The 21965-nt window shown below is 40.3% G+C and overlaps 1 protein-coding gene across 1 annotated transcript; it reads left to right on the plus strand.

The window, feature by feature from the left end:
- The first annotated feature begins 2093 nt into the window (after positions 1 to 2093).
- Positions 2094 to 15645, plus strand: LOC133293763 (uncharacterized). Its single transcript, XM_061492366.1, has 3 exons — positions 2094 to 2273; positions 2525 to 2579; positions 15298 to 15645. The coding sequence occupies exons 1-3, from the start codon at positions 2186 to 2188 to the stop codon at positions 15458 to 15460; spliced, it is 306 nt and encodes a 101-aa protein (XP_061348350.1). The 5' UTR covers positions 2094 to 2185; the 3' UTR covers positions 15461 to 15645.
- Positions 15646 to 21965: the final 6320 nt, after the last annotated feature.

Raw genomic sequence — 21965 nt, forward strand, 5'->3', positions numbered from 1 at the left:
TTGAATCTAACAGATTTTAACTAAATTGATTCACTTTGAATTTCTTAGGGACCTCTTCGAGACTAATTTTTGATAAAGAAATAAAGTGTGAACTATATTTTTTTTGTTAGGAACTTAAAATGATATTTACTCTTAATATAAATATTGAACCAAGAGATAAATAAAAATCTACATAGCTACAAAAAAAAAAAACCTAAAATCCAAAGTCTTATCCTAGGTCCGCTGGTGCGTGTAATCGGATGTGAGGTTGGGTTCGGTTAGGTGTGGGAAATTTGGAAATGAATATTCTCGTTTGAAAAAAAAATGATACGGTGATAATTATAATCATACAAATTAAATCACCAGTTATAATTTAATAATTATTTATTTTAATATTTTCTCTCTTTTTTATCACTAATCCATCTTTGTATAATTATGTTTGCCTACATAATCATATCATGTCTTTTTCAACAACATAAGAGGGTCCATTCCCCTTCAGTATCATGAGAGCATCAAACTTGATATTCCCTTTCACTAAAAAGATTTTTTTTAAATTTTATCCATATTTTTTGGTATAATTTTTTTAAAAGTCATGATTTTTTTTTTTTTTTAGTATGGATATACCCAGCCAGGGGTGTTCGTAATTTGGGTGGATTGATTTTGAAGGAAAAATTATTCGATCCAATTCTTCAGTTTGATCATTTAATCATCTATTTAGTTTGGATTTTTTAAAAAATCTGATCTAATCCAATTTAATTTTATTAGATTTGGATTAGATTGATTTTTATGTTTTTCAAAAAATCTAAAATTTCAACCCTATAAATCATTAGTTATATTAAAATAAAGCTATACAAAGTTGAAATTATTGTAAAATTCAAGTCTTCAAACTACGAAGAGTTAAAATAGATTAATAGATAATAAAATTAAAACAAAATAATTTGCTATCAATAACATCCAAGATACAAGTCTACAAAATAACAAGATTTCAAGCCACCATCTTTCAAAAATAATAAATATATAATATATTGGATTAGTTTAGATTTGATCAGTTTTCACCAATTAAACCGAAAACCAATCAATCCAATTAAAATATACAATTTTTTTTTGACTTTTTATTTTTTAATTTTCAATTAATTCAGTTATCGATTATTCGGTTTGGTTATCATGATTTGAATTAGCGGTTGATGAACACCTCTGGATATAGTTATAGCTGTTGAACCAAAAATTTTCTAGTAGGTGTGGGTCACATTATAATACCTTCAGAGTTTTAAAATAATTTTTAGAACATTTTCTTTTTCAATTTAAATAATTTAATTAATAAGTAGAAAATATTTAAAGATTATTATAAACGTCAAATTATTTAGAACTAGAAATGTAAATAAGTCGGGACTTAGTACCTTATCACAAACTTAACCTACTATACTTAATAAAATAGAATAAATTTATTTTTTTAAAAAAATCTAATTGGAAAGTATGTCATAAATTTATTTTACAAGATTTGATCTATTATATTATTTATATTATTTTTAATTAAATAAATAATATTATTTTTCAATTCTTGGAAATTTTAAACCAAAATTTTCAATTTACCAAATTAGGGTTATGATAAAATATTTTATCGAAATCTGATTTATTTGAATCAAAATCTAATCTATCCTATTCTCTTTACAAGATAATTTTCTATCCTACCGCCGTACCAAACACCGGGTTCGATTTTTGCCTTCTTTACATATAATAGAAATTGACTTTTATATTATAATATTGAGGAAGATTATATTTACAACTTTTTTTTTTATAACTATATCTTATCACTGTTGATTTTCGTCAAACAACAGTTATCATTTTAGCAAATTAAACTCATTAATTAATTATTAATTCACAATAAATGATAACCGTTGATTGACGAAAATCAACGGTGATAAAATATAATTATAAGAGATTGTAAAAAAAAATTGTAAGACTCCACGTAAAAATTTATAACTTTTATATATCATAGAAATTGACTTTTATATTATAATACTTGCATAAAATTTATAACTTTTTTTAAAAATAATGTTATATTTTGTTTTAAGAAAATAACAGCGTCGCTTTAAGCCCCACAAAATACTGATAGCAGCCCCATTCTGTTCTTCTTCAACGAAGAAACAAGCACCCGCACTTTCTGAATACAGGTGCTGCTTCACCGTAGCCTCTCTGCCCTGTGATTATGGCCAAAAACAGGAACAAGAAGAAGATAAACGATGCCGTTTCAATGGATACCACCACCGACCCATCCGTTTCGGAAGCACCTGAAGGTACCTCCTTTACAACCCTCCCTCCTTCCCTCCCTCCATTTACTCTTCTTTAGTTGAAATCAACAACGAAAATATCAAAATTTTAAATCTTTCACTGTAACTCCTCTGCTTCTAATTTCCAAACTAAACCCTAAACCCTAATAATAAAACTTCTTATTACCTTGTAAATCCTATTTTTTTTTTCAACTGTTGGTTTGTATAAAATTTTGGTTTCTGGGTGTGGTTTAAAATTGAGACTTGTTTACTTGCAGCAATGGACACATCAGAATCACGAGCTCAAAACACTGGTGCCGGTGCTACCACATTGTAAGTAACGAATTGCCCTTTTGCACTGATTGTTAGTGTGCATCCACTTGGTGTGCACTGTAAGGTGAAGCTTTGTTATTATTGGCCCTGAAGTTAGGGTTTTCTTTAAACTTTATAGAAACAAATTCAATGCAGTATCATACTTTTATAAAGGAAGGCAGTGATGGCAAGATGGGTAGCTCTGGAATGGTTTTGAAAATATTGAAAATTGGAAAATTTGTCATATGAAGACCATGGATTCTGAATGACATAAATATTAAATCTTAACAGGTCACTTAGCAGGAGAGGCAGGGGCCCCAGTAGTTTCTAGGGTTGAGAGAGTGTTTACGAAGTTATTTGGGTTCTTGGTTTGAAATTCTATCAATTATAATGGGTCCAACAGTGTTCTAGTCGGACTAGTCGGGTAATTGATAAATTGGTGGATATATCTGTTATGGATATGAATATCATATCCCAACTACCCATTTAAGAATCTATTAAGAGATAGATTCATAAGCATCTCAACAACTCTATAACAGTCAGATGGCACAAGATAAGGATCACATCCCAACAGAAAGGGAGTTGAATCATACTGCAATTGGGGGAGCTCAAAGGGCCAAGCCTAGGAAGGTAATCCTATAAATAAGAGCCTAAAGACCGCAGATAAACACTTTTGACCTATTTATGAATACTGCACACACCCATCCCCTTGGCTATAAGCCTATTGCTTGTGCGCAGTGATTGGGACCTCGGCTATAAGCCCAGTATACATCTGATGTACACTATCTCTGAGCGCATACCATACGGTATAGCAATACGGTATATCCAGGACCTAACATTGGCGCCGTCTGTGGGAAAACGATAAATTTCGATTCCCATTCCACGATGACGAACACTCGTTCGACGTCCAGCAACGTCCAAATACCGCCACACCAGTCCGCAACGGAGCAGCTCCAGGCGAGTGCAACACCCGTGCTGGTAGACGTACAGGTCGAAGGGGTCGGCCTTCAGGGACCGACTCCCGAACCCCAGCCCAAGCCACCGCCGAATGTGACCACGATGGCCATGGGTGCAATCCTCCAAAGGTTGCAAGAGATGAAAAACAGATTCCTGACTCAGCAACGATTAGATGCCCAAAGGATGGCGGCATTTGAGACCGAGCTAAGAAACCGGAACGCAGAGGGCCGACCTAGAGGAGCAGGTCAGCTCCTGAATGGTGGATCTCAACATCAGAACGCCGAAGGCGTCCAGCATCAAAACGCTGAAGGCCGACCTGGAGGGAATGACCATGCTGGCGATGGTAGGCCGCAATGTCAGAACGCGGCTACAGTCGATGGAAATGCACAGAACGTGCATAACCCTAACCTCGGCAACAACCAGAATGGTGGAGGTCCGAACGACAACCAGGACGAGAATTATCTAAATGATGAGGAGGCTAATGATAGCCCACTCACTGAGAGGCTCATGAACTTGGCTATACCGTCGAGATTCAAGAGCACCAGGATACCTCCGTACGACGGAAGTCAGGACCCAGAAGCCCATTTAGAGGCTTTCAAGACCGAGATGTTGTTCAACGGGATCACTGGACCTATTAAGGCCGGAATCTTCGCGACGACATTGACTGGTCAGGCGACGACCTGGATAACCAGGCTTCCCAGGAACTCAATCGACTCGTCTGAGGACCTAGCCCGGACTTTCCGACTGAACTTTGCAACAAGCAAGGCGCATCCAATGCCGGCCTATGCTCTGGGAAGAATCCGGCAGAAGGAGAATGAATCGCTGAGGAAATACCTCGACAGGTTCAAGGATGCCGCCCTCTAGGTTCGGGGCTTAACTGAAGCAGTGCACCTCCACTTAATCATCTCGGGATTAGACGGCAACTCTCCACTTGCGAGGTCCATCTATAAGAACCCGGTGAACGATCTGGAAGAGTTCCGACAAAGGTCGGATAAATACATTGACGTGGAAGACATGCAAAAGGTCTACGTCGAATATCGAGGGCGAAGTCCGACACGTCGGAGCCCGAGTAAGAAAAACAACAAAGACCGAGACCAGAGGGGATCCAAAAAAGGTAAGGACACTAGCGATAGGAGGTCGGAAGATCGATCTCCAAGGAGGAAATATGACGATTATACACCTTTGAACATGTCCAGATCCAGGATATGGAAAGAGGTGGCTCAGACCGAGATGCGCAATGTCGAGAGACCTCGACCCCTCAAAGCCAAGAGCGGGCTGGACAAAAACAAATACTGCGCCTTCCATGATCAAAACGGTCACATCACGGATGACTGCTGGGACCTCTGAGATGCAATTGAAAAACACGTCAGAGAGGGGAAGTTGAAGCAATATATCATCCGAACCCAGGGCAAGAATAATAATAAGCGAAGACAAAGAAGCCGGAGCCGAAGTTGAAGCCCGAAGAGAGAGGATAGGAAGGATCCAAGACAAGACCGCCCTGCCAAAGGCAAAGAGGTCGAAGATAAGGATGAGGCTTTTCCCGAAGCCGAATTCGAGTGCAACGTGATAAGCGGAGCCCTGGGCGGGGGAGGAGACACGACCAATGCAAGAAGAAAGTACCTGAAGGAGGTCATGTCTGTCAGAGACAGGCCGACCTTCAAAGGGAAAGCCAGCAATCCTGCCCCCCCAAGACTGTTCTTCACTCAGGAGGAATTAGCGATGGTCGTACCCGGAGATATTGACAGGTTGGTAATCACCGTAGTGCTAGTCAACTGCCGGGTTAAGAGAATCTTCATTGACCAAGGAAGCTCGGCAGACATAATTCTCTGAGACGCTTTCCAGAGAATGAACCTGGACGAGAAGGACTTGAAGCCATGCGTCACCGAGCTGGTAGGGTTCAACGGAGCGTCGTCCCCTCCAAAAGGCTACATTGATTTGAAACTGACTTTAGGCACGAAGGACTCATTCCGAGCTGGAAGGGTTCGTTTCGTCGTGGTAGACACCTCGTCTTCCTACAACGTGATCATCGGCAGGCCTACAATCCATGACTGGGATATGCTGATCTCCACCAAGCATCAAGCACTGAAGATGCCAGGGGCGAATAACGAGGTTATCACCATAAGGGGGGATCAGAAAGAATCTAGGGAGTGCTACTACGAGACCCTGAGGGTACATTAAGGAAGTCCATTATCTCCTCTTCGGCTTAAAAGTGGAGGAGCTAAGGACCAATCGCTAAAGGCATGTGAAAGCAAGGTAAACGTGATTGAACTCGACATGAGGGAGGAGCTCCAAGCACCTCGTCCAGAACCCCAGGGGGAGTTGGAAGATGTCAAGATTGGGAAGAACGGTAAAGGGCACACCAAGGTGGGAAAAAGCCTAGAAGCCGACTTCAAAAAGGAGCTGATTTCCTTCTTAAAGGAAAACTTCGACGTATTCGCATGGAAGGCCTCGGAGATCCCAGGAATAAACCCAACTTTCTGCTGGCACAAGCTCTCCATGTACCCCGGATCGCAGCCAGTGTCCCAAAAGAAGAGGAAGATAGGATCTGACCGATGTCAAGCTTTAAATGAACACGTCAACGAGCTGAGTCAGATTCATCAAGGAGATACAATACACCAAGTGGCTGTCCAACATGGTGATGGTAAAGAAACCAAGTGGAAAGTGGAGGATCTTTCTTGGATTACACCGACCTCAATAAGGTCTGCCCAAAGGACTCGTACCCAATGCCAAGCATTGACCAGCTAGTTGATAATTCATCAGGATTTCAGCTACTATCATTTATGGACGCGTACTCTGGGTACAATCAAATCCCACTACACCCAGACGACAACGAAAAAACTGCCTTCATCTCAGAAAAGGGAAATTTCTGCTACAACGTCATGCCTTTCGACCTCAAAAATGCAGGGGCGACCTATCAAAGGATGATGAACCGCGTTTTTCAAGCGCAAATCGGAAGAAACCTAGAGGTCTACATCGACGACATGATTGTCAAGTCAATGCGTATATCGGCACATATTGCCGACCTCAAGGAGACTTTTGAGCAGCTAAGAGCTCGCAAGATCAGGCTGAACCCGGCCAAATGCGCTTTTGGGGTACCAGCTGGAAAATTCCTGGGCTTCATGCTTACCAACCGAGGAATAGAAGTGAACCCCGACAAATGCAAGGCCGTCCTCGAGATGAAGCAGCCTGAAAGCAGGAAAGAAATCCAACAGCTCACAGGTCGCCTTGCGGCCTTGACCAGATTTTTTCCTAAATCGGCAGAGAAGGCTTTGTCTTTCTTCAAGCTCCTAAAAAAAGAGGCGGAGTTCAGATGGGGGGAAGAATGCAAAAAGGCGTTTGAAAATATTAAGAATTGCCTAGCCACCCCTCCCGTACTGTCAAAACCAGAGCCCGGAGAAACGTTGGTCTTGTACCTATCAGTGGGGGAAGAGGCCATCAGTGCCGCTTTGGTACGAGAGACCGACAAGTCACAACAGCCGATCTACTTTGTAGGTCGGACATTGCAAGGACCGGAACTTCGTTACCAGAAGCTCGAAAAGGTTGCATTCGCCCTGCTTACCACGACAAGGAGGCTCCGACCTTATTTCCAGGGTCACCGAGTCATTGTGTGAACAAACCAGCCCATCAGGCAAGTACTTCACAAGCCGGACCTAGCAGGAAGGGTGATCAACTAGGCCGTCGAGCTCTCAGAGTTTGATATATCATATGAACCTCGACAGGCAATTAAGCCGCAAGCGTTGGCCGATTTCATCCTGGAGCTAACCCCATCTAATGATTAGGGAGAAGGGAATGAAGATCTCTGGACAATATATGTCGACGGATCCTCGAACTCTAAGGGGAGCGGGGCCGGGGTGATCGTTGAAAGCCCTGAAGGAGTGTCCATTGAACACTCACTTCACCTAGCATTTCCGACCTCAAACAACCAAGCTGAATACGAGGCGTTCATTGCCGAGATCGTGCAAGCAAAACAGCACGGAGCAATGAGGATAAAAATCATGAGTGACTCACCGCTGGTTACTTCACAAGTTGAGAGAAAATATCAAGCCAAGGGTCCCCTCATGATGAAGTACCTCCAACAGGTTAAGGAGCTATTAGCCGAGTTTGACGAGGTGGTAGTCCAGTACATACATCGGAACGAGAATAATAGGGCCGACATACTATCTAAACTCGCCAGCTCGAAAGGCTCAGGAAACCATTGCACTGTAATACAACAGAGCATCCGGGAGCCGACCTGCATCATGATGATAACCGAGACTGAGGATTGGAGAAGGCCAATAGTGGCCTACCTGGAAAAAGGAGTCCTGTAAGACAAAACACAAGAGGCCAGAAAACTCGTGAGGAACTCGGCCTGCTTCACCATAGTAGAAGGGCAACTCTACAAAAAGGGTTTCTACACACCCTTGCTGAAATGCCTAAATAAGAATGAAGTTGAGTATGTGCTTGCCGAGATCCATGTGGGCATAAACGGACACCACATGGGAGGAAAAGCTCTTGCCAGGAAGGCACTAAGGGCAGGATACTACTGGCCCACCATGGAAGCAGATGCGAAGGAGCACGTCAAAAGATGCGAACAGTGTCAGAAACACGCGCTAATCCTTCGTGCACCCCCCGAAGAGCTGCAAACTATCACGGCACCATGACCATTCTTGAAATGGGGGATGGACCTGTTGGGACCTTTTACCGCGGCTGAAGGACAACTCAAGTGGTTGATAGTGGCTGTTGACTACTTCACCAAGTGGATCGAGGCTGAACCCCTCACCACCATTACCTCGGCAAGGATATAGAGATTCTTTGAATGAAACCTGATTAGCCGATTTGGACTTCCTGCCGAGATCGTCACAGATAACGGGACGCAGTTCACTGATAAAAAGTTCCAAGAATTAATGACTGACTTCAAGATCACACATCGGTTTGCATCAGTGGAACAACCTCAGACTAACGGACAAGCCGAGTCTGCCAACAAAGTGATTATCAACGGACTCAAGAAAAGGCTGTTCGAAGCCAAAGGAAATTGGGTGCAACAACTGCACCTCGTCTTGTGGGGTTACAGGACAAGCACCCAATCTGCCACAGAAGAAACCCACTTCAAGCTGACATATGGGTGCGAGGCCATGATTCCGGTTGAGATCGGCGAACCATCCTGGAGGAGGGTACAAAGATTACAAGGAACCGAAGGTCAAAACAAGGAGGCACTTCTTGTGGAACTCGACCTATTGGACGAATGCAGAGAGAATGCCAGATACAATAATATGATGGCGAAACGCCTAGTAACTGTTAGATTCAATAAGAAGGTCAGACCACAGTTATTTCAAAGCGGCGACTTGGTGCTAAGGAGAGTAGACATCGGCAACAAGAATGCCAGAGATGGAAAGCTCGCCGCAAGCTGGGAAGGCCCCTACAAAGTCAAGGAAAATTTGGGAAAGGGAGCCTACACCTTGGAAACTATCTCCAAGAAGCCAGTAAAGAGAACTTGGAACGCGGACAAGCTGAAGGTCCACTATAGTTAGGCTTCAAGTCCGACGTTCGAGATAATAAGACGGGCTGTTAAGCTCAGTTAGTAGATAGATATATTTCTACGCAAATAAGACGAGCTCTTAAGTTCGGTCAATAGTTAGATTTACTTCTACGTAAATAAGACGAGCTATTAAGCCCAGTCAGTAGGTAGATTTACTTCGAAGCAAATAAAACGAGCTCCTAAGCTCGACCTTGTAAAGAGATTTCGTTTGAAATTCAAATAAAGTGAGCAGTTACTTAAATTCTGTCATCAATACATATCGATTTCCACTCAAGTAATTGAACCGCAAAGAGCTTCACGATCAAATGAAGGAATAAAAATTTTATTGACGAACAAAGATAATCCTAGATCGGCTAACAAAACCTCGGCAAATCGCAAGTCGGGTATAACGAGATCGAAATTGAACCTCGGACATAAAGTTAAAAGGGAAGTAAAGCAACGATCTCGGAAGAATGAAATTAAAACATAAGTTTTAAAGCCGGCCTAAAGCGGCAATTAAGTTCAGACAAAACAAAAAAGGGGCTCAAAGGCCCCGTAATCAAAATTACATAATAAGGTCGGTATTCCGACCCCTTCATTCAGCAGCACGTGGGGAAATAGGAGAGGTGGCCTCGCGAGTTTCAGCTCTGGTCTCCTCCTCGCCACCAGAGTCGGAGCCCAGAGTTCCGGGAACGATAGCGCCATCCTTCACGTCATAAGACACGTCCATGTTGTCAATAATAATGCCGGGGTTCAAAACCCGGGCTTGTGCAATAGCATTGTCAAAGGCTTGGATAGCGACCCTTGCAACCACGGCTTTCGCCTCCTCAAAGTCGGTCTGCAGCTTTTCGATCTGGGCATCCTTGTCAGCCATGGATTTCGAGAAGGACTCCTTCTCAGCACTCAAACCATCCGCCTTGACAGTGGCCGATTCCAAGTCCTTCCTGGCCTTGTCCAGCTCGGAGGACAACTCTCGAATCCTGACTTCTAGATCGGATTTAGACTTGCTCAGCTCCTCCACCTTAGTAGTGAGAGACGAGTTGGAAGCAATAGACAAGTCAAGACTCTGGTTGAGATCCTGAAAGGTTTGAAGCAGAGAGGTGGTCTTCAAAGACTCCTCCTCCATTCGCGCCAGCATGGCTCTAACAGTAGAGGTCAAGCCCGAGCCACCAATGAGTCCCGGAGGAGGCTTTAAGGCGGCCCTAAGACGGTCGGAGACCTCGATCCTCCACAACTCCCCAGGCTCTAGACTGATCAAATTCCCTTGAGGAGCAATGAAGCGAGTGGGAATTGGAGAAGAGGGAGGAGTTGGAACATCAACCATGACCACCTCAGCGCTCGCCGAGCTTCTGCCGAGTATGGAGTCAATCCGCCTTTTCTTCGAAACCTCCGACTCAAGGGAGGCAGCGTCTTTCGACTTCCCTTTCCCGGCTTTCTTAGGCAGAAACTTCTTGTACTCGGCGGAGGTCATACTGACTGCCAAAGAAGAACAAAAATCAGAATACAAGTTATAAATCTATCAGAAAGGTTAAACCATAAAAAACGAACTACATACCGAGCTCACAAAGGGCATCCTCCCCAAACTTATCTACAATCCGACTTAGGTCAATAACACCGTAATCATCGGCATACTCAATCAACACGGACACCGCCAGCCTCTCCGAGCTGGAAAGAGCGGTTAAAGGGGTGGCATAGTCCCTAGGACGCCTTCGATAATGCTTCTGCGTCCAGTACAACTCAAACCGACAAGACAAATCCCTGGCGTCCAGCCACTCTCTGCCGAACCAGGGAGGGGAGTCAGAACGAGATGCCACCTTAAAATAGGCATTCTTGAAGCCTTTGAAAGATTGGGAGTAGGGAATAAAGATACCCCTACCTGGAGTACCTCGGAGGGTCACCCACCCCTTTCTTTCCTTCGCCTCGGCACCAGTCCGGGCCGTATATACATCAAAAAGAAAGAAGAAATGAGAAACTGTGCAAGGCAAGCAGAGGTAGGCACACACTTGCTCAAAACCTCGGACGAAAGCCCATGAATTGAGATGAAGTTGTGAAGGCGCAACCCTAAGACGTCGAAGCACGGCCATTTGAAATTCCGTAAAAGGAAACCGAATCCCTAACTTGGTAATCAGATCACGGTAGAAATAAAAGAAATAAGGCTCGTCCAAGATAGGACCTGCGCATACCGGATGATCACCAGCGGAAGAACGTCAACCCCGCTAGGGTCTCCAAGCGGAAGTTGGGCCACGTCGGCAGGTGTCATGGTGGATCGTAGTTGGAGGATCTCAAGAAGAACCCAATTCTGAACGTCAGAATCTCCCATGATCACGGCCCTAGAACACGAAGGGTTAGGATCAGTACAAAAATCATCCCAATCCGACCCCGGATCGCCGAGATCGGATGGCAACGAATCTGGACTCCAAGAAAAAGGGATGGAGCTATCAGAACTGCTGACAAGATCAACGAACGACATCCGACTCGAAGCCGAATCATCAAGGCAAGAGGGGGTGACCAATTCAGGGAAACCCAACTCGGTCGAAGAAAGGCTGGAAGAACTATCGCTCAAACCAAGAGGAGGGATCCGATCCAGAACGGACCTGGGAGGGCGGCAAAATATAGGACAGAGGGACTGGTTCGGGAGAGGAGCTCAACTTAGGAGCTGAAGGATTCACCAAAGGAGGACTGCTTACATCAAAGTTAAATCGAGATCGACGACCCCCTCCTAACCGACCTACCCCTCTCCTACCTCGACCACCACGGGAACTGCGGCGACCTCCACGGGGACCGCAGAGAAGCTGTTGAAGCTTCTCCTCCTCAGTATATTCTCTACCATAAAACCAATACTGGATTGATCGAGGCAACTGTTTCACCACTTCCTCATCCTCCTCACCACCTCGGCCAGATGACAGGCCCGAAGATGACCCAGGGCCATCCATACTCGGCTCAGCAAAAAAAAATGATGAAGGAAAGAGCAGAAAACTCCCCTCAACAGTTCGAAGAAGGAAATGTAAACCTTACCCTCACTTCAAACGGGGACAGCTACTAAGTTCATCTCAACTTAAACCGAACGAAAAAGGGAGTAAAAGTAAAGGAATAAGAAGGTACCTGAATGTTGAAGAGAGGATGATGAAGACTAGACTCAACGTGCGAAAACCTTCACTGGAAGTGACAAAAGCTCCAAGAAAGCTTGGAAAGCACAAAATCAGAAATGGGAGGGGAAAGCCCAGGAGGAACGGAAACTCAGTTTTGGTTCAAAAAATTGATACTTAAAGGAGAAAAACACTCAGGCGTGAATACAAAGAGATGCCAAACGGTTAGGAAGATAGGGGCAAAACGATAAATTCCCCCTGTTGCATTTAATACGTGCAATCATGACCCACGTGGGTTCAGAACGGCGCGCTCTCCACGACGCGCTAACCTGCAATGGGAGTGAGACACGTGGAACTCTTAACCGTCAGAAGCAAGCGAAGGGTCACGTTGATTAGGCAAGGGCCAGACATGGCATCATTCGCAATGTAACGCCCAAGGTATACACATCGGACGAACGCGACAAAGGAGACGTCGGCGAAGTCATCAAGACCCGGGAAGTAAATCTCCCATCCGACATCCCCGAACACGACCCTAGCCACAGAAGCAAGGTTGAGGACACTAACCTGGCCAGACACGACGAACTGAAATTTGGGTCAAGAAAGGTCTAAAGGCATAGGTCGGACCTCAACAAAATAATCCCGAATAAGGTCGCAACGTCGAATTTTCAAATGCACAATCCCAAAAACAATGAACTCGGACGAATCAGATCCGAGATGTCCGGTAAACACCCCGGCATTCCGAGCTTCGATATGCCGAGCTGGGGGGCAACTGTTATGGATATGAATATCATATCCCAACTACCCATCTAAGAATCTATTAAGAGATAGATTCATGAGCATCTTAACAACTCTATAACAGTCAGAGGGCACAAGATAAGGATCACATCCCAATAGAAAGGGAGTTGAATCATACTGCAATTGGGGTAGCTCAAAGGGCTCAAGCTTAGGAAGGTAATCCTATAAATAAGAGCTTAAAGATCCCAGGTAAACACTTTTGACCTATTTACGAATACTGCCCACACCCACCCCCTTGGCTAGAAGCCTATTGCTTGTGCGCAGTGATTGGGACCTCGGCTATAAGCCTAGTATACATCTGATATACACTATCTCTGAGCGCATACCATACGGTATAGCAATACGGTCTATCCAGGACCTAACAATATCCATAAATAAAATAAAATTCGATCAACTATCAACTGTTGGTTGACTTGATTATCTTTACATGAAAAGGGGGACTTTTGAATACAGTTTGTGTGTTTAATCAGTAACAATAGACTATTTAAGATATGAATATTTTCAAAATTTTAGGAGAAAATCATTGGATGCTTATAAAGATAAAATGGAATAAACTGTAATTACCACTTTTTATTCCTCTCCACTTTTCGAGAGATAGCTAAGTGAGGAGGATTTTGTGGTGTTGGTAGAAAAACTTCTTTCTGTTCTCCCTCTTATTTCTTTCTAGAATCAGAGCAAACTTTGGACAAGGTACACTTGTTTTTACAGAGAAAGTTGGTCAGGAAAATAGGCTAGGTCAGAGTGGGATACTTGTCAGCTCTGAAGGGTCTTTGTCCGATTCCTTCTGAACATGATATGGTTTGGTGGATTCAGAGTTGAGTTATGTATCTTCTCTTTTCTAGCAGTGCATACAATTTAGGTTCCCTCTTGCATATGGCATTTATTTGTAATGTATTAAAGGAAATACCTGTTAAGTTTTTCTCTTCTTTAAGTCTTTTAAAGAGGTGTCCAAGGCAATATGTGCTGCCTCCCCTCTAATTAGTTTAGTTGCAAGGATATAGTATAAATGTGGCTGATGCATGATGCCCTGATTTCTTGTGAGTTATTGTGCGTAGCAATATGTTGTCAACGCTGATTCGTAATGTAAGTTTAATGCTTGTAAACCACTCCCCATTAAACCCCGGTTAGCGAGATTATGGATGAGAGCAATCCTTGTATGCAGTCTTACCCTTGCATATTTTCAAAGAGGTTGTTTCCCGGATTCGAACCCGTAATCTTTTAGTCACAAAGGAACAACTTTACCATTGTTCCAGACTCGCCCTCTTTTTTTTTTTTTTTTCAGAGTAAATATCCTTTTTGGTCCTCAGCAAATTTTACGATGCCCGCTTTAGTCCCTAGCAAATAAAAAGGCTATTTGTGGTCCCTAAAAAATTCAAAATGGACCCATTTAGTTGAAATCGTGATCCCTCACAAATTCAAAAAAGACCCACATTAGTCCCTCAAAAGGACTAAAATGGGTCCACTTTGAATTTCTTAGGGACCATGAATAGCCTTTTTATTTGTTAGGAACTATAGCGGGCATCGTAAAATTTGCTGAGGACCGATAAGGGTATTTACTTTTTTTTTTATAAGTTAAATGTTTGTGTTCAATAAAAAACAGTGTAAGTTCTATGTCAAATGACATATGAATGATATTTTCTTTAATACTCCTGCATTGTTTTGCTCTTCTATTTTTTCTTGGTTTTTAAGTTAATTGTTACCAATGTCCTCTGGTGCGGAGCTTAAGATGTGAAGTTTTTTTTTTCCCCTTGAAATTTTATTTTACTTTGTGGCACCTCAAATAGGGAGTATGGTAAATATCTTGTACCTGCTTCATGATTTCGATTTATTTGCAAAATATTATGCTTAAATCTGTCATACGCCGCTTGTTAGCCCTTAAATGCAGTGAAGATCTATGTTGCACCGACATTGACATGGGACATTGAACACGACACAATATTCTGATACGTTAATTCTAAAAAATATTAAATTTCAACATGTTAGGACACATTTTAATATTAAATAATTTTCAATTTATGTAGTGTATATTATATTTAATAATTTAATAAAAAAATGAAGCTAAACTTATAATACCCATCAATTTTGCAAAGAAAAATAAGATATTTCAAATATTTATATTAAACTCAATAAAATAGTAATTGCAATTCAACGAATCTAATAGTTAGAATAAAAACGCAACGCAATGCAAACTTTGAATTCTTTTTTGAGTCTCTGCAACGTGTATTGGAGTGTCGGGGAATGTCGGACACGACACGTCAAAATTTTTGAAATGTCGTTGCATCATAGGTTAAGATTACTATCTGATGATTAAAACTGCGTTATATTTGCTTTTTCAAATACATGTGCCTGCTCTTTTAATACTTAGTTCTAAATTGCTACCTCTAATTATTGACCTCTTCTGGAACAGAAAGATGAAGCAGAAAGTAAGGCCTATGAAGAGAACAAAAAATGTCCGAAAGAGGAAGGCAATGGCAAAAGCTATATGCGCAAATGAGAAGTCTTCTCAGAAAATGTTGAAGAATGACAACAAAAAAAGTAGAGTTCAATCTGCAAAAACACTCTATGAATGAATAGCTGGATGGCTCCTATAATCACTTGGAAAATTTTGATACTTCATCTTGCAAGCACTTAATATACGCCTTTTGTCATTTAATTTAGCCAAATTCAATTATTTATTTAGGCCAGGTGTTTTTGTTGCATCCTTACGGAAATTGTGAGTTTATATAGGTTAAATTCTATTCTCTCAATGATATGAAAGGCATAAATCATGAGCTCTGTTTCTGGCTTTCAACCTAATCACAACTATGGATATCCCTTAAAAAAAAAAAAAAAATCAAAAAAAAAATCGTTTGTACAGGATCTCACTATAGGCAGAGAAATAAACATACTTGCGATGTCCTTGCTTCGTGCTTATAGGAATTAGAAAGTCAGTTTCGTAGGTTTAGAGGTGAAAGATGTTTTAAGAGGCTTATATATAAATACATGGGTAAACAAGCTAGTTTTTTGTATCCACGAAATGATGTTACCTGTTTAAATGGAGAGGAAAAAAAAACTTATTAGTATGGGATAAAATGAACCGAATTGGTCCTTAACTTGTATGAGTAACTACTGTATTTTTATTTTATTTTTTTCAAGTTCTTGTTTGTTTTCCAATAAATTTGTTTCATGGAAGTGTGAATTAATAATTTATGACCTGTAATTTGTTTTTTCAACATTAAACTTTTACCTGATGGATACTTCGGAGGAAAAAAAAATACCTAATCCGGGTAATAGCATCCGATCGTGTATGTATAACAATAGAATAATAAAACCCAATACCATCTCAATTATAAAAAGAAAAATAATTATCTAATGTGCAACAGAGACAAAATAGTGAGATCTACTATTTTTTTTAAATGATGGATCTCACTATTTTGTCTCTGATTATCTCATGCAACATTAGATAATTAGATCCCATATAAAAAACACAAAAAAGTTAAAAACGCTCTATGTTTTTATTTTGATTCACTTACCTCCTATATTTTTCTATTTTAATCTCTTATTTTCCTATGATTTTTTTCATCCAAACTCATCCTTATTCCGTTTGAAAACTAACTATTTTTTTTTTCATATTTTATCCTTCTTTGAAAAACAAAATAGACTGAGGAAAAAAATGATGGTAAAATATGTTAGAAACTTATAGCATTTATAGAAAAGATTGAACATAAAAAAGAAAAAGAAAAAGATATCAAATATGTCTAAATTAAAAAAAATAAACTGAGGAACAAAATAAAAAAAATAAGATCACATATGTTGCAAATTTACAATAGTAACACAAAATACTAAGGGGGCGTTTAGTAAATAGATTTTTTTATTATTTGAGAATCATGATTTTCGAGAATATGGTAGAAAAATGAGTTTTTCGAAAATGTTACCGAAAAGCTATTTGGTAGGCCAAAATATTACCTGAAATATTAACTCAAGATTACTGATTCTATGTTTGGTTGATTGTCAAATATTACTGAGAATATGAGATGATTTTACAAAATTAACCTTACCCATCTCAATCCATTATCGCCGAAGCATCTCCACTCTACACAACGTTCATCGACACAAAGACCCAGAACTGTTCTCCTTTCTCTCCTCAGATCGGTGAACTTTTGTAAACTCGGAATCTTCATTCACAATCGAAATCCTGTTTTTATAGAGTTCAAAAGAAGAATAAAGATATCATTCATTTAGCTGGTTCTAGAGTTCTGTGGACGTCCCATGAATACTATTCCAGAAGGTGGTGTAGGTGGTTGATGAAGAAGATGGATATGTGGCGGTGGCTTCATGGTGTAGATGAGAAAGAGGCGGTCGATGGAAGGTCAGAGAGGAGAGAACTTGAGGGTTAATTTTGTCACAATTTTTGGACCTAATTTTCCATATTATCTAGAAAGTCGGAATACCACCGGGTGGTATTTTTTGATTGGATTTTTGTTCCACTTTTACACAGAAAATGGAATTCCGGAAAAATCACTTTCACAAGAAAATTTTCTCCAATGTACTATAAAACGTGTGATTCTTGGAAATCCACCCTTGTTGGACAAGTGGCTTCAATACTCAAGAGGGGTGAATTGAGTTTTACAACATCTTTTCGCAAAGTACCTCCTTTGATATTTTAAAGACTATTTCTTCAATAGAGTGATTTAATAAGGAAAAATTTAAGTGTGAGGGCAAGTGTAGTGATCAACAAAGTAAGCAAGCGAATATATAAAGACAATCTAAAATGCAATTTTAATACTTAAATAAAGAGATTAAGGTTAGAGAAATTGCAAACTAGATGTATCCTAGTTCGGTCACCATCACCGTGACCTACGTCCAGGCTGAAGCCGTTCGATCAATTCTTTTCACTAACTATCAATCTTGAGGGTGCTTGATAAACCACTACAACCTTTCAAGACTTCGGGCTCTTGATGCCTTACAATTTTTCACTCCAAATTTTCTTAGGAATTTCGTGACCTTTTAAGTGTATAGGGTTCACTCCCCTAACTACTCAATAAATCAAAGGAATGTGTTTAATAATGGCTAAGTACTCTCAAAGTACAAATAACACAAGTTGAAGAACAATAGTTGTTGACACTCTTACTAGAATAAAGATCACAGAGAATTTATGATCAAGAAGACAAGAATAATGCAAATAGGATGAGAATTAATGAGTAATAATGATCAAGAAGTGTGTCCCATCAATCGGAACAGTAGTCTCTATTTATAGAGGGCCCCCATGGCCTTTTTCCTACTCATTTTCACAAACTAGCCGTTTTATAGCCGTTATTTTTGTCTTTGAGTAATCGATTACCATGAAGGGTAATCGATTACCATTGTTGGGTAACCGATTACCAACCTGTTGAAAGGTTGGATTTCGCCCTAAAATGATTTTCTCTTGATTCACATCAGTTTCAAATATTGTTTAAACATTTTATGAACATTGAAAACTATGTTTTCATGCTAGGAATGTATTTGAGTGTCAAACGATGATTTAATGCATGTATTTCAAAAAGTACTTTGAGCTTCGTTCATGTAAGGAATCAATTTACAAATAATCCTAAGTCCTATATATTATTTTGAGTTTGGACTTAGAGACTTCTCTTGAAGCTTGATTCTTGATCTTGTTTAGACTTCTTTTTGATGGTTGCACCTTGAAGCTTTATTTCCATGCTTGTTTGTTATCATCAAAATCGTTGAACCTTTATGTTCTTTTCGTAGAGTGCATTGGTTCCACAATCTTCCCCTTTTTGATGATGACAAACTCAAATTGAGAAAAAGGATTAGTATAGCATGTATTTAGACAAATATAGTATTGAAACTCTCCCTTAATGTGTGATTGATATATAAGTGAAAATCTGGGTTTCATGTAATCTCCCTTTTTATATTTGAATTTATTCTCCCCCTCTTTACCTTAATATATGCCTATGGTTTTCTCAATTTACGTATCTTTCTCGCCCTTTGGCAACATCAAAAAGCATAACCGGATAAATAGAAATCTTGAAATAAATCATGCAAGAAGAAAACATAATAATCCACAAGAGGTCATAATATTCCATATCCTAATCAACCATAGTCCATAAAGCTAGAGTCCTAGAGATGCAAAATGTCCAAAGTAGCATAGCAAAAAAATAAGTCCAAAAGCATAAAACAAATAAAAACAGGGACTAAAAATCATCAGAGTCATGTGGAGGCGGTGGTGGTAGAGATGGAAGAGGAGGAATGTGAAGATAGTCCTCAATGCGCTTCAGACGAAGCTCCATATTAGCATGCCTGGAGTTTACAGAAGCAAAGCCAGATTTGACATTAGCGTTTAAGAGATTAAGAGATGTGAGAATAGAAGCCAAAGTATGATCAGTTGAGGAAGAAGAGTCCATAAGAGGATCATCAGCCGGAGGATCATGTGGAGGATGGTCCTCGGCAATATCAGCAGGGGCTTCGCCGGCTTCAGGAGGAGCAATTGTTTTACACCATATACCATTAATTTTTTTAATTTGCATTTGGGCCAGCAAATGCATTCCAAGGCTGTTCAAGTCATCAGACAGAATCTCACCATCCAGAAAGATTTGCTGATGACGCAGAATTTCAATAATTGCAGTATCATAAGGAAGTGCACCAGAAGAGTTCTTAGATTTAACCATTTGAGAGCAGATATAATAGGGCCAATTGAAACTAATTCCAGAACGGATAACCCACATCAGAAAGATATCAGCATCAAGCACCCGAGAGTAGTTAGAGGGCCGCGGCGACAACATGTGAGTGACTACGTACTGCAGGATCCGGTTGTTCATAGTCAACAAAGAGACGCTAAACTTTGATTGAGTAACTATGATGCCGGGTTCCACAATTGACTGTGTAAAGGTGTATTTGTCATATTCAGGGAAAGCATACTCACCATACTTGTGTCCGTCATAGGCAAGACCAAATATACAAGGCCATTCCTCAGGTGGAACAGAAAAGGACTTGCCCTTGATGTCGGCGTTGAGTGTGTCATTTGCAAACCTCACAGTGCAGTAGAAGGCCCGAACCATATCTTCTGAATATTTATCATGGAGGAGAGTCAATCGTAGGACTCGAGCATGAGTCAGGAGATCACAAATTTCAAAGCCTTCATCACTCATGAATTGTATATCCAAGTATTTTGGAGCAATGAGTTGATGGGAGGCATAATGTTGCTTGAATGTGGCATATTTAGCAGTTGTAGAGAAATACTTTCCATGAAGACAAGAACCTCGGGGCCTCTTGCGAATAGGAGCAGATGAGGAAGCCATGAGGTCAAATGATAGTAGCAAGAGCAAATGGAATTCCTACAAATTTTTTTTTTACAAAGTTAGGGTCCCAAAAAAAATATCTCAGAATAATGAAGAATGAAGAATGTAGCATATGGCAAAACTGAAATGTAAACTTGAATGCATACAAATGGGCATGTTAAAAAAAATGAGGAGTATAGCATATCTGTAAAGTATAACCATATGGAATTCTGATTGAGTTGGTAACACATCAGTCAGGGCAATTGAGTTGGCGAAATGACATTCCTTTCAATGTCAAAAAAAATGAGGAGTATAGCATATCTGTAAAGTATAACCATATGGAATTCTGATTGAGTTGGTAACACATCGGTCAGGGCAATTGAGTTGGCGAAATGACATTCCTTTCATCAAAAATTAGCATGGCATTGGTTTCTAATAAAATGAAAATGTGCAAAATAATAGTCATGACAACAATAAAAAAATTGAAGAATTTAGCATACAGCATGACAACAGCCAATGAAAAAGAATCTGGGATCAACATATATGAAGAATGGGTTCAGCCAATTTTGCATAATGTCATTCACAAATAGATGGCAAAAAAAAAATTGAGCTTGACATGGCAGCCTTGAAAATATATCAATTGAAACAGCCACAAATTGCATTCGGTGGACAAGAGACAGATTAAGAGAAGAGAACACAAATACCACATATAAGCATTCAGCAGGTATGAGGAGTATTTTGCAGAAAGAAAAATTGAAAGATATGTGTATTGAGCCATAAATTAAGCATTCAACTTAAAAAATTTTTTGGTCACAGCAAACCAGCAAACCGATAGTACCAAAAGAGGGCAAAAATTGTAGAAGCAAACCCTAAGCGCAAAAATATGGGAATGGGGGGACATCCACTTAGCAAAATAAACCAAAGAAAAATTTATGAAATGCAGGCATCAGATGCATTCAATCCAACGAGAGAAATCGAAGAAGAGGAGAACATAAAATAGGGAAGGAGAGCATGGCAGTAGTTATATTTGCAAAGGATAATGGGTCCTTCGTTAATGGACCTATAATCGGTCAGCACAGACAGTATAGGGTAAAAGAAATTAGACACAGGTTCTTGCACATACCTTGAAGAATCGGTGAAAAGATAAGCAAAGTCAGAAACCCTACACACAACAAGATCAGAAATGCTCAACCGGGAAAGAGACGCATGCGAAGGGACACCACAAGGGTTTATAATGATGCACGGTTGAGGGAGATATACGCTGGTTCGAAGAAAAGAGATGAAGGGGAACCAGATGTGAGAAGTAACAGTTCTATTTTCTGCCTTTAAAAAAAAAATGCTGAACACAGTTGGTAATCGATTACCCTTCTTGGTAATCGGTTACCAATGTAATGGTAATCGATTACCAAAGGGTGCTGGGCAGATTCAAGGCTCGAAACAGAAAGGAAAATAGAGAGAGAGGGGGTTCCATGTGACATATAACATATATAATTTTTAATTTTATACATGGAAAATGATTCAAAACAAACTATGCAATAATTCTCGAAAGCAAAATTAGTTGAATTAAGCATGAGATGAAATGATACAGTCATATGTAGGATGGATCAATGAGACCAATTTCTCTTCTTAAGTTATAGAATACTTCCCTTGGGTGTGGTTTGGTAAAGATGTCAGCCAATTGCTTTGAAGATTCCACAAATTTCAAGATGCAATCACCATTTTGCACATGATCTCTTATGAAATGATGTCGAATATCAATATGTTTAGTTCTAGAGTTCATTATGGGATTCTTTGTGAGGTTTATGGAACTAGTGTTATC

This window comes from Gastrolobium bilobum, unplaced genomic scaffold (assembly GCF_033153095.1).
Source record: "Gastrolobium bilobum isolate Gb01-03AN ecotype WA unplaced genomic scaffold, APGP_CSIRO_Gbil_v1 utg44692, whole genome shotgun sequence".
Taxonomy (NCBI): Eukaryota; Viridiplantae; Streptophyta; class Magnoliopsida; order Fabales; family Fabaceae; genus Gastrolobium; species Gastrolobium bilobum.

Excerpts from the sequence above, each read along its gene's own strand:
- LOC133293763 (XM_061492366.1), top strand. The coding sequence starts at position 2,186 with ATGGCCAAAAACAGGAACAAGAAGAAGATAAACGATGCCGTTTCAATG. Across the intron at positions 2,274-2,524 it reads CGTTTCGGAAGCACCTGAAG|CAATGGACACATCAGAATCA; the intron begins GTACCTCCTTTA and ends GTTTACTTGCAG. Across the intron at positions 2,580-15,297 it reads GGTGCCGGTGCTACCACATT|AAAGATGAAGCAGAAAGTAA; the intron begins GTAAGTAACGAA and ends CTTCTGGAACAG.